Source organism: Nyctereutes procyonoides, unplaced genomic scaffold, assembly GCF_905146905.1.
Source record: "Nyctereutes procyonoides isolate TBG_1078 unplaced genomic scaffold, NYPRO_anot_genome, whole genome shotgun sequence".
NCBI lineage: Eukaryota > Metazoa > Chordata > Mammalia > Carnivora > Canidae > Nyctereutes > Nyctereutes procyonoides.
The window spans coordinates 1565329-1579509 of NW_026575031.1; the positions used below are offsets into that span (position 1 = coordinate 1565329).

Sequence of the window (14181 nt, forward strand, 5' to 3'; positions counted from 1 at the left end):
TTTTACATTCTTTATAGTTTGTATTTTTCATTACAGTTAAGCATTTGTTGCTTTTGTAATTAAAAATAATGAACTCACAAAAAGAAAATAGAAAAAAATAACAAATATTTCTCTAAACTTGACAACTCTCCAAAGACCAAAGTTTATACTAGTCTTTAGTCCCAAGCTCAGTACCTGGCAAACAGGAGTCGTTTAACATGTGTGTTAAACAAAGGAAACTTTGCCTGTTCCAATCTGTGTTCCTGTGACCACATTGGCCAAGAGTTGGGCAGAAGCTTCTAAAATATGACCAGAGAACCCACAGAGCACCTCTCTTTTTTCCTCCTCTTCCCTCTTGCTGACACTGTCTCCTCACATCTTGCACAGCCCAATCTTTTAACCGGTTTCAGAAAGATCGGAATATATGCTGAAGTCTTGGGTCAGCATTTTTATTCACCTGAACTCTCACTTGGTCTGTTGATTATGTATTCTTCCATGTGCTTCTCCTTAATCATTTTACATATTGGACTTAAGGATTTTTTAAAACATATATTCTATTCTTTTTCTTAGCCCTATCTTTACTTCTCATTTTCTCCTTGTCATTTGTTTGATATTGTCCCCCACTTCCTAACTTCCAAACTTATTACAAACTATGGTATTCAAAACAGTATGGTATTACTATCAAAACAAGCATAGAGACCAATGGAAAAGAATAGAGAGCCCAAAAATAAACCCATACAATTATGGTCAAATGATCTTCAATGAGGGTGCCAAAACTACAAAACAGGGAAAGGATAGGCTCCTCCTCAAAAAAACCTGCATATCCACATGCAAAAGAATGAAATTTGACCTTTGTCTTACAGCATTAACAGAAACCAACTCAAAATGGATTAAAGACTTAAATGTAAGATCTGAGACTATGGGGCACCTAGGTGGCTCAGTAGTTGAGCATCTGCCTTTGACTCAGGTCGTGATCCGGGGGTCCTGGGATTGAGTCCCAAATCCGGCTCCCCACAGGGAGCCTGCTTCTCCCTCTGCTTGTGTCTTCCTCTTTCTCTGTGTCTCTCATGAATAAATTAATACCTTTTATTTTAAAAAATATGAAACTATAAAATTCCTAGAAGAAAATATAGGGAGGAAAGCTTCATAACAATGGTCTTGGAATTATTTCCTGGATATGACACCAAAGCACAGGCAACAAAAGCAAAATTAGGTAAGTGGGACTACATCAAACTGAAAAGCTTCTGCATAATAGAGGAAACAGCAGAGTGAAAGGACAACCTATGGAATGGGAGAAAATATTTGCAAGCCATATATCTGATGCGGCATTAATGTCCCAAAGCATATAAGGAATGCCTACAACTCAATAAAAGAGAAACCTGATTGAAAAATGGGCAAAGAATCAGGGAAATACAAATCAAAACCACAATGAGATACCACCTCACACCAGTGAGAATGGGGAAAATAAACAAGGCAGGAAACCACAAATGTTGGAGAGGATGTGGAGAAAGGGGAGCCCTCTTACACTGTTGGTGGCAATGTGAACTGGTACAGCCACTCTGGAAAACTGTGTGGAGGTTCCTCAAAGAGTTAAAAATAGATCTGCCCTACGACCCAGCAATTGCACTGTTGGGGATTTACCCCAAAGATACAGATGCAGTGAAATGCATCTGCACCCCAATGTTGATAGCAGCAATGTCCACAATAGCCAAACTGTGGAAGGAGCCTCGGTGTCCATCGAAAGATGAATGGATAAGGAAGATGTGGTTTATGTATACAATGGAATATTACTCAGCCATTAGAAATGACAAATACCCACCATTTGCTTTGACGTGGATGGAACTGGAGGGTATTATGCTGAGTGAAATAAGTCAATCGGAGAAGGACAAACATTACATGGTCTCATTTATTTGAGGAATATAAAAAATAGTGAAAGGGAATAAAGGGGAAAGGAGAAAAAATGAGTGGGAAATATCAGAAGGGGAGACAGAACATGAGAAACTCCTAACTCTGGGAAACGAACTAACTAGGGGTGGTAGAAAGGGAGGTGGGCGGGGGGGTGGGGTGACTGGGTGATGGGCACTGAGCGGGGCACTTGATGGGATGAGCACTGGGTGTTATTCTATATGTTGGCAAATTGAACACAAATAAAAAATAAATTGATAAAAATAAATAAATAAATAAATAAATAAATAAATGCAAAAAAAAAAAAGGAAAATGGGCAAAGGACTTAAAAATAGGCATTTCTCCAAAGAAGACCTACAAATGGTCAAAGGTGTATGAAAAGATGTTCAACATCACTAATCATCAGGAAATGCAAATCGACACCACAGTGAGGTATCATCTTACATTTGTTAGAATAGCTATAATTTTTCAAAAAGGAAAAATTAAGAAAAGAACAAGTGTTCGATAATATGTGGAAAAATTGGAACTCCTGTGCATTATTGATGGGAATGTAAAATGGTACCGCTACTGTAAAAAACAGTATGGAGTTTCCTTAAAAAAAAAAAATAGAACTACCACATGACCCAGCAGCCTCACTTCTGGGTATTTATCCAGAAGAATTGAAAACAGAATGTCAAGGGGTTAATTGCACTCCCATGTTCACTGAAGCAGTATTCACAATAGCCAAGAAGTGGAAATAACCTAAATGCCCATCAATAGATGAATGGACAAAGACAATGTGATTTGTGTGTGAGTGTGTGTTTGTATGTGTAAGCATATTATCCAGCCTTAAGGAAATTATATCACATGCTACAATATGGATGAACTTTGAGAAAATGATGCTAAGTGAAATCAGCCTAGTCTCAGAAGGAAAACTACTGCATGATTCCACTTATATGAGGCATCTAAAGTAGTCAAGCTCATAGAAGTAGAAAGTAGAAGCAGAAAACTTCTAGGGGCTGGAGGAAGAAGGAAATATGGGCAGTAGCTGTTCAATAGGTATAGAGTCTCCATCATTTAGTATCTAAAAATTGTAGAAACCCGCTGTACAACGTGTTACAGTTAACAATGCTCTACTGAACATTTAAAAATTCATTAATAGAGTAGATTTCATGTTCTTTTATTATTATCATTAAGCCTTCCAATCTAGAAGGTAGGGAGGGAGGGAAGGAGGAAAGGAAGGAAGGAAAGAAACAAGCAAACCAACTAAGAGGTCTTAAGACATACATACATTCAGTGTCCATTGTGCTCCTACCACATTTGGGCTGCTTTTGAGAAACCTTGTATTATTCCACAATTGAAGAGAGATTACATGGAAACTTAGAGGTCTATTTTTAAAGGTCTAGTCAGAGGTAAGGAATTTGGTACAAATAGGGAGGAGAATACAATTGCTCTGACAAATGCTCTCCTTTGGGGAGGAAGCACTACATTTCATACAACTCTTAAGGTTTTAGTCCAGCTTAAGAGTAATAACACTCTTTTCAGACACTTGCCATGTCAAGCCATTAGACAAAATACAAGGATGGCTGATTGTGGTGACATCCTTTCCATAATTCAGCCTGGATGAACACTGCAGAGATATATATGCTTATTTTTCCCAATGACAGATAATCTTAGTCTCAATCTTTTCCCCTCTCTCTCAATTCCCTTCTGATTGTTCTCTTGCCTTCTTTTAATTAGCTATTAGAAGAACTTGCATTTAAACCTTGTCTTTGGGATCCCTGGGTGGCGCAGTGGTTTGGCGCCTGCCTTTGGCCCAGGGTGCGATCCTGGAGACCCAGGATCGAATCCCACGTTGGGCTCCCGGTGCATGGAGCCTGCTTCTCCCTCTGCCTGTGTCTCTGCCTCTCTCTCTCTGTGTGTGTGACTATCATAAATAAATAAAAATTTAAAACAAACAAACAAACAAACAAAAAAAAAACCTTGTCTTTCCTGTAGGTAGAATGTGTTACTCATGGTTTTCAGAACTGTACCTAAGTAGCTTGGTGGGTGTTTGTTTGAAGAAATTGTTGCTACCCATTTGTGATCTCATCATAAATTTGATTTCTATGCCTGTCTCCACGATGTCAGTGTGTATGCCATGATGAAGGTTTTTTTTTTTTAAGATTTTATTTATTTATTCATAAGAGACACGGAGAGAGGTAGAGACACAGGCAGAGGGAGAAGCAGGCTCCCTGTGGGGAGGCCAATGTGGGACCCAATCCTGGACTCCAGGATCATGCCCTGGGCCTAAAGGAGGCACTTAACCACTGAGCCACCCAGGCATCACCTGTGATGAAGGTTTAATCAATCACTATCCTGGACATTTAAGAATGAATCTAGTCAATTCCCAAAGCCTTTCTTCTTTTGAATTTTCTTTTCAATTAGTTCAGGTGATGTTCTATTTGCCTGTTTGGTTCTTTAAAGCAATTTTAACAAAGTGATTTTTTGGAGGTATAATTGATATACAACATTCATTTTCAATGTACAACATAATGATTCAGTATTTGTACACATTGCAAAATGATTGCCACAATAAATGTAGTTACCATCACCATACAAACAACCTACAAAACTTTTTTTCTTGTGATGAGAACTTATAGGATTTGCTCTCTTCAAAATTTTCAAATATGTACTGTAGCATTATTGACTACAGTCACCATATTGGACATTATATTACCATGGGTTACTTATTTTATAATTCAAAGTTTATATCTCTTTACACCCTTCATCCATTTTTGTCTGCCCCCAACCTTCCTCCACTCCAGTGAATACCCTTCTGTTCTCTATATCTACGAATTTTGTTTTGTTTTTTAGATTCCACATATAAGTGAATTCTATGATATTTGTCTTTCTCTGTCTGGCTTATTTCACTTAGCATGATACCCCCAAAGTTCATCCATGTTGTTGCATATGGCAGGATTTCATTCTTTTTTATGGAGGAGTAGTATTCCTTTGTATATATACCACATCTTCTTCACTTGCACATCCATCTATGGACACTTAGGTTGTTTCTGTATCTTGGCCATTATAAATAATGCTGCAATGAAAATGGGATGTATATATCTTTTCAAATTAGTGTATTTGTTTTCTTTAGATAAATACATTTTAGTAGAATTGCTGGAATAAGGTAACATTGGCTTTAAATGACACATTAGACCAGATGGACTTAACAGATATACACAGAAAATTCCTTCCAAAAACAATAAAATATATAATTTTTTCAAGTACACGTGGAACATTACCAAAGCAGACCATGTTAAGCCATAAAACAAGTCTCAATAGATTTAAGAAGGTTGAAATCATGTCAAGCATTTTTTGTGACTACAACAGTATGAAGCTAGAAATCAATTACGAGAAGAAAAGTGGAAAAAAATCACAAATAAGTGAAGATTAAACAATATGCTGCTGAATAACCAGTAGGTCAGCAAAGAAATCAAGGGAGAAAGAAAAGAATACCTAGAGGCAAATGAAAATAGGAATATAACATGCTAAAATCGATGGGATGCAGCAAAAGTGGTTCTAAGGGGGAAGTTCATGAAGATATAGGCCTACTGCAAGAAACAAGAAAAATCTTAAATAATCGAAATTCATACCTGAAGGAACTAGAAAAAGAACAAATGTAGCCCAAATTTAGTAGAAAGAAAAAAATAACAAAGACCGGAGTAGAAATAAATGAAATAGAGATTAAAAAGACAAGATCAAGGAAATTAAGGGCTGGTTATTGAAAAGATAAATAAAATTGACAAATCTTTAGCTAGACTCACTGAGAAAAATAGAGGAAAGGCTTAAATAAGTAAAATTAGAAGTGAAAAAGAAGTTACAATTGATAAGACATAAATACAAAGGAATATAACAGATTACTTTGAATGACTACATGCCAATAAGTTGGACATTCTAGATAAAATGGATAAATCACTAGAAACCCAGTCTCCTATGACTGAATCATAGTAAATCTAAACAGACTGATTACTAGTAAGGAGATTAAATGAGTAATCAAAAACCTGCCAACAAACAAAAGCCAAGACTGTACGGCACCACTATGAATTCTACCGAATATTCAAAGAAGATCTAAACTGCATCCTTCTCAAACTCTTCCAAAAAAATTAGAGGAAGGAATGCTTCCAAACTCATTTTACAAATCCAGCATTACCCTGATACTAAAACCAGACATGGGTACCACCAAAGAAAGAAAACCACAGCTCAATCAATATCTTTGATAAACATAGATGCAAAAATCCTTGACAAAATTTTAGCAAACCAAACTCAGTGATATATCAAAAGGATCATACATCATGATCAAGTGGGATTTATTCCAGGCCTGCAAGGATAGTTCAATATCAATAAAGTGGGTAGAGAAGGAACACACCTCAACATAATAGAGGCCATATATGACAAGCCCACAGCTAACAGCATACTCAAGGCTGAATCAGGATCAAGAAAGGATGTCCTCCCTCTCTTACCACTTTTATTCAACACAATACTGGAAGAACTAGCCAGAGGACTTAGGCAAGGAAAAGAAATAAAATGCATCCAGATTGGAAAGGAAGAAGTACAACTGTTGCTATTTGCAAATAACCTTAATTTATATATAGACTAAAGACTCTATTCCCAAAACCAGTAGAATAAACGAATTCAGTAAAATTTCAAGGTATAAAATAAATATACAAAAATCTGTTGCATTTCTATATACTAGTAGTGAATAATCCCAGAAATTTAGAAAATAAACTCATTTACAATTGTATTATTGTATTGAAAAGAATAAAGTATCTAGGAATAAATTTAAATGAGGTGACAGACCTATACACTGAAAAGTTTAAGACACTGACAATTAAATTTAAGACAATTAAATGGAAGGGTATTCTGTGTTTATGGATTGGAAGAATGAATATTGTCAAAATGTCCATACTGCCCAAAGCAATCTATAGGTTCAGTGGAATCCCTATAAAAATTCCAATGTCATTTTTTTTCAAAGAAATAGAACAAATAATCCTAAAGTGTGTATGAAACTACAAAAGACCTCAAATAGCCAAGGCAATCTTGAGAAAGAAAAACAAAACCAAAGTGACGGTCTTAGATAACTAAGCTCTCCAGACTTTACAAGGGCAAGCAAGGACTCAATCTGTCTGGATTACCTCTGTATCCTTAGAGTCCAAAGCTGTGCCAGGCATGTAAAAGATTCACAGCAGGTATTTGTTGAATGAATGAATTCATGGCTGAATACTTACATAAAACTTATGTGGTTTTTCTTAATTTTGTACTGGACTTTTAAAAATCATTTCACTTTAAAATTAGTGTTTTCAATCTAAGAAAAAGCCAGAAATTGCATTTTTAAAGAAAGTATTTGATTATATATAATCTCTTTTTCTTTTGGTTTTGCTTTCATATAAAAAAAAAGTAAAAGACTAAGTACCTACCTTCTTATTTCTTTTAAAAACTCTTGAAATTCTTTATCCCCCAAGAATCTTTCTCTAAGACTAATGTTGAAATTATTAAACACATTGGACTAAAAAATCAGAACTCCTTTTATCTTTTTTTAAGGATCTTATTTATTTATTCATGAGAGATATATAGAGAGAGGCAGAGACACAGGAGGAGGGGGAAGCAGGCTCCATGCAGGGAGCCCAATGGGGGACTCGATCCCAGGACCCCAGGATCACGCCCTGAGCCAAAGGTAGACGCTCAACCACTGAGCCACCCAGGCACCCAGAATTCCTTTTATTTTGATGAAAACTTGGTATTTACTATATTTTAGGTCTAATAATTATATAAAAGTAGCCATTCTGAGCAGGGAAAGGAAAGATAAAGGACTGGCAATAACTGATTCAGGGTTGACTGATATGATAGATTGATAATTAGACAATCTTGGAACAAACTCATTATTCCTTATTGTTCAACCAGCATGCGATTCAGCTACTTTAGTGCCAATATAAACATAGATGTTTCTTACTGGCTGTGTCTTCACTATATTTTAAATGTAAGTTTATAAATACCTAGGTGGAAGGGGAAGCATAGCAATTGAGTTTAATTTGTATTTTACCCCACAAAGTACATTAAAAAAAACTTCAGGTTTGGCGATGTTTTGTGTGCATTCCCTATCGATTTTTGTAGTTGTGTCACATGAGACAAAAGATTGGTTTTTTTCCCCCCTTAGTGGCCACTGTGTGATGTATTAGAAGGAACTGATTTAGCTTACTAGGTTTAGAGAGACTAAAAATGTGTAGAGCTCTTTCTCTCTGTAATTGGCAAAAAGGCATTTGGAGTTTATAAGAAGACTGTAAAGTTTTATTTTATTTTTTTTGTAAAGTTTTAATATACCTATATTATTATTATAAAAGAACAATTCTAAGCAATTTAAAATTAAGGTTTAATGTACAAAGTATTGTATTGTTTATATTAAAAATAGCACAAATATGAAGCAAGTCAACTCCCTAAGACAGGGAAGTTTTACTTAAATAATCTATGTTAAGAATATACTATATGAGTGCTCTACATATATTACATCATGTAATTTTTAAAATAAATGTACAAAATAAATATAGTCAGCCCTACTCCTTGATGAAGAAGTTGAACTTTTCCTACACATGAAATCACTTTTCCAAGGCCGCATCACTGGTAGACAGCTGAGTTGAGATCACACTGATCTTTTCCTTAAACCACTGGGCAGATGACACAGCCAAGAAGATTGGAGGCTCTGAAGTGACCTCAGAAGTAGCAATGTGGGAATGTTATCCAATGATAAGTGGAAACATTGTATATACAATTATACATATGTTGCAGTTACAGTTTATAAGTGTTTCAATAAAAAGATTGGAATACAGTATCATAAAGATTTTAGTTCTTAGATTAGATGGACAGAGTTTGGGCTGGTGTTTCCCCTCTATTTTCTAAAATGTCTATAGTTGTAGGTAAGTCACTTTCAAATTAAAGTCTTGTTAAAATAGAGTGGCTGTTGCATCAGTTTAGTTCATCAAAGTATCTAAAAGTCAATATTTTTGGTATACTTCTGAAAGATTTCATGGTCATTTGAGCTTGTGTTAATTTTATTTTTAAATTCCAGATCATCAAGTTATTGGATGGAAAACGATCTCAAACTGTGGGAATCTTGATATCTAGTTTACATTTAGAAATGAAGGATATCCAGCAGGGTAAGTTTCATCCATCGCTTTTTTTTTCCAACTTTAAAATTTTTCAACATTTTATTGTGAAAAGTTTCAAGCATATAAATGATTAGAATGCCATAGTAAATCCCATGTACCCAATACCCAGCTACAAAACCACCAGCTCACTCTTGTTCCATCTGAAGTACCTTCCCTCCCCAGCTAGGGTGTTATAAAGCAAATCCTAGACATTTTATAATTCACCTGTTAAAATGTCAGAACACTGATAAAAAGTTAAGGATGCTTTTTCAAGCATAATTCCAGTGCAGTTGTCATGCATTTAAAAGCATTTACAGTGATTTCTCAGTTTTCATCATATATGTAGTTCTAATTTCCCCAGCTGTATACTCACTCTTTCATCCATTTGTTCATTATTAGTTTGAATGTGGGTTTAAACAACTTTTGTGCATTGTCTTTCCTGTGTATCTCTCGTTTTCTTTTAATCTAGAAGTTTCTGCACCACATCTCACTTTTTTCCTTTATAATTTTTTTTCCTTTGTAATTAGTTTTTGTTTTATTTTTGTTTTTGTTTTTTTAAGAAACCAGGTCATTTATCCTACGAAGTTTCCCTACATTGTAGATTGTCTGATTGCATTGCCATATTTTCACTTATTATGTTTTTCTGTCCTCTGTGGTCCTTTGTTTTTCTGTCCTCTGTCCTTTGATCTACAGACTTGATCCTACAGCTTTGCGCAGTGGCATTATTGTAGCCAGTGAGGCTTATCCATGGCATGATTATTGCTAATTGAAAACTACAGATTTGATCCGAGTAGGGGAAGAATGTTTCATAAATGCTGTTTCATATTATATCAAGAAATACATAATATCTGTTTCTTTATGTTGTTAGTGGGCACTAAAGATATTTGCCTAGATTCATTATTTCATTAGAAGTTTGCAAAATAGTGATAAACTAACTCTATCATTTCTTCTCCATTGGCTGGAATACTTCTATGGCGAAACACTTTGCTTCTTCATCTACCTGATTATGTCATTGTTTCTTAATCCCTTCTTTTTTTTAAGTGATGCTATTTTAACTTGGTCCTCTTTTGACTTAATTTGAAATACAACATTTAAAAAAAAAGAAATTTTACTTATATACGTTTTTCTTGTCTCTAGAAAAAATAGACCAAACACTATTGTAACTTTTTGAAATCTGTGACTTGCATGAACACAATACTTCCCTTTTTCATTAATCAATTAAATGTAAATCTTTATTTGGACATGTCATCGATAATCTTTTCTGAGTAGTCATAGGATCTCCCATAGGTAGTTTCAGCTGAGTTTAGTGTGGGTTTGACAGAGGAGATACTCTCAAACCACATTGCCCTTCAGGTTTACTTTGTGTTGCCTCTGGGTTGTTTTACCCAGGTACACAGCAGAAGACTTCCAGAGGTCCTGAACCAAAAGACACTTGAGGAACACACGCTACTTCTCTCAAAGGAGCTTTATTATTAAGGATTTAAAATGTTTGCTTTATTGCAAACATCAAAAGTTCCACGTAAAACTAAAAATATTCTGAAGTGGATGATGGTCACAGAGTATGTAAACAAGCTATTTGTAATACTTAAGCTTAATTAAGTAGAAGCAAATGCATAAGGGGGGATAATAAACCTCAGAAAATGTTGCGGGAGGGGATTTGAATCAGGGCCACCATCAAAATGAGATGAGGATTCTTTATCGATTATAGGGGCCGGATATTCTAGAAGAATTGAGTTTCTGGTAAATTCAAACCAGGAAACTGTGATGCCCCATCAAAGGGGAAAAATGGAAAAAATAAACAGATAAATCAGTAGGAAAATGTATGATCTTTTGTCAAAGACAAGCTTTTTTGATGTAGTCTGAGTTTGGAAAGCAATTCTCCAGACCTAGTGGCAGAGTCTTATCCTAAACAACAGTACTCTTCCTAAGTTTGTTGAAAACCAAACATGCTGGGTTTCATCACCATGATGTATGGCACCATGGAAATGAGTCTTCTTAATGGCAGCAGCACCTTAGGCTCGATTCAGTTCTTCTTAGGCATGGTGCTATAGTTTATCAGGTTACCGTATAATGACAGTCATTCCAGCCACATGGTGTTCCAGTTTCCAACTCTAGACTATAAACCTTCCCATGGAGTCTCATTGGAGTGAGTGCTCATTGTGAGTTAGATAAGAGATTAGCTTACCTGTACCTTCTCCAAGACTCTACTCTTGACAAGAACACACTTACATGAAGCAGGAGCAGACTTAGTGTCAGCATTGGAAATACCAGTTGTAGCATCACAGATCTGTAGGACTTGTGGGCACCATTTTAGTTCTTCCTCCTGTTTCAACGACCTCCATTCCCCATCATAGAGTTGGCTCCTACATTCTAAAAAAAAAAAAAAATCACCTCTATTCCATGTCTTCATTTAGTAATGCATTCCAGATGAATAAAACCCGAGCTTAATTTTTCTTTAGAATCATTTGACTGACACTGGCATCTGAAGGTCACTCAGGAGCCCAAGCTGTGTCAGTTACATTTCGTTCTGAGTCTGTGTCTGGTCGTGAATGGAATGCACTTGGCCTTGTGTTGTCATCGTGATGAAAGGACTCCCTGTGCTGATGTTGGCCCAGAAAGCGTGTTTTAACATGAGAGAGGCTACAGTGAGGTCTGATCGGGGGCCAGCCAGCTGGCAGCCAGGCAAGGTCACACAGCACATCGGCCCTGGTGAAATGACCACAGTCCAGGGACTGTTCTCCAGCCTTTGGCCATACATTTGCCTTTGCCAGTGCACAAAGACAGACACACTAACTTATATTTCCCAAACTCACAAGGAGCTGATGTATAAACCAAAAAAATGTGCATATTCATTTCGGGAAAAGATTTTTCCTCTGTCATGATGAAAATATTTATCACATCTGCTCATCGTTGAGTCCATATCACTTGCCTCTTCTCTCAGTGTATATTTGTGTATGCTTTTTTTTTTTTCATCCTTGCTGGGACAACAGTGTGGTCACCTTGATAATAGTTTTGGGTATGTCGGTTCATACTCATTTCCCAGATCTGGATAATCTGCTTTTTCCTGGTTCAACTCTTAAAAGGCAACCTTGTCTTCCTCACTGGGAAAGGTGGTCACTTTTCTTTTGTCCACTAGACACTGCCTATAATGTATATTCAAGAAGTAGAATTTTGGAAGCTCTGTACATCCAAGTCTTACAGATAGCAAGTTGGTTCCTTTATGTCATGTTACAGTTTTTTTCCTAAGAATTTCTCTGATAATTAAGCCTTGTTTACAACTAATTGAGGTAATGTATCACATATAAAGGCCACTTGTTTTTTTTTTGAGAAATTTAATTTGATTAAAAAAATAGACTAAACCTTAGAATAGATGGAATCAGAATGTCATCTATTGCTCTCTAGTGAGTGCATTGAGACAAAACTTCCTTCCTGCCTTCCCTCCCTCAGTAAATATGGATTGAATGCTCGTTCTGTATCAGGCACCATGACCACCACTGCATGTAAGCTCCAGACTCTCTGACACTCTCAGGAGTGCACAGGATGGTGGGGGAGAGGGGGTACATAAAGCAGCCTACAAGGACAAGAGAGCTGTCTCTGAAATAACAGGAAGTAGTATCTTGACCTCTCCTGTGAAGTCTTAAAGGATGAAACAATGGTCCCCCCACACAGAGGAGTTTTTCCAGCTGAGAACAGAAGGCATGTGAGGAGGCCCTGCCCCAATATATAGATCACATGTGAATGTGGGCTGTTTTCGGGGATGGGGCTGGAAGGGCCCTGAGTATCATCACATGAAATTTGTACATTACCCCATGAGTAATAGGGTGAGAGAATTTATGAGTATCAGTGCTGTGACCTAAGTCTGAGTACGGAATACCTCTCAGGCTATGGAAGAATGGCTTCCAAAGGTCTTGTGTGCTCTGGCCCCAGCCGGTACCTGCTACTTTCCTTGGTGGTTTTTGTTTCCCATCTCACTGCATGCTAACCATAGCAGTCCTCTTTGATTCCTTAAGAATCAAAGTTCTTTTCTTTTTCTGTATCTTTGAAGACATAACACTTTTTGAAGGAGCAGCATTGCACATTCCCTCTGTTTGAAAGGCTTTTCCACCCCTCTATAGCTAGCTCCTCAGAGAGGAGCTTTCTTAGGTTTTTAGCACATAGGATGCCTCAGAGACCCTCCCAAACTTAAGCTAAGTTAATTCTCTTATGTTCCACCCTGCATTCAATATTTCACTTGTTCTTCTACTAATGTTTTCATGTACATCCACCACCAGAATATAAGTTCCAAGAGGGAGATTGCTCAGTGATGTGTCCCTAGCACTTGCATGGGGCCTGGCACCTGGGGCAATGATCTTCAAGTATCTGTTGAATGGAAAAACAGAAATCATACTAAAGTAGATAAACCTGTTAGGGATTGTGATGATTGAGATAATAAGTGGTGATGGCCAAAACTAAGGCTGTGTCTATAGAAATATAGAGGAGACCACATACAAGGGCTATTTGGAGAGAAAATTGCTCCATTTAGCCACATCAGAGGCAAGCAGTGATGGAGAGGTCATCTTACATGCACCTTGGATTTCTGGCTTCAACAAGAATGTATATAATGGCACCAAAACATTTTACACTGGAAATACAGGAGGAAAAGCATAGGTAAAAGCAGAAAAATCAATTCTGTTTTTAGATGATGTGAGTCTAAAATGACTGGAGACATTGCAACTTACATGTTCAATGAGCATCTGAAGAGTCTAGCCCGATGCGAAGTAGATGAGGCTGTGCTGGAGATAGAACATCTCCAAAAAAAATGAACACCCCATCTGTTTCTTTCTACTCAAGATGGTGTTGGATATCATGTAGGAGAAAGCCATGTCCCTAAACAGACTAAAGTGTGAAGCACGACATGACTAAAGACAGGGCCGTGGTTGTGGGGGAAGAATGGTTTCAGGAGACTCACCATAATCCCCATAGCACTTGTGTTTCGTCCAGGAGAGATTCTGAATCAGTGATTTACTTCTTGCTGGCTTTCCATCTGCTAAACTGGATGACTTGTATTTAAAAGCATTTTGGCATCCTTGGACACAGTGACTGCCTACATGATTGCAAATTAGTGTTTTCATTCCACGTTAGTGATTTCCTCTCATTCTTT

General features: G+C 36.8%; 1 protein-coding gene and 1 pseudogene across 1 annotated transcript in view; both read left to right on the forward strand.

The window, feature by feature from the left end:
* Positions 1-14181, forward strand: part of FMN1 (formin 1) — a 279933-nt gene that overhangs the window by 118278 nt on the left and 147474 nt on the right. Inside the window, exon 6 of the mRNA XM_055316676.1 lies at positions 8963-9050. Coding sequence (XP_055172651.1) covers positions 8963-9050 — 88 coding nt within the window. The remainder of the gene's footprint in view (positions 1-8962; positions 9051-14181) is intronic.
* LOC129504279 (U4 spliceosomal RNA) lies at positions 9747-9865 on the forward strand (annotated as a pseudogene).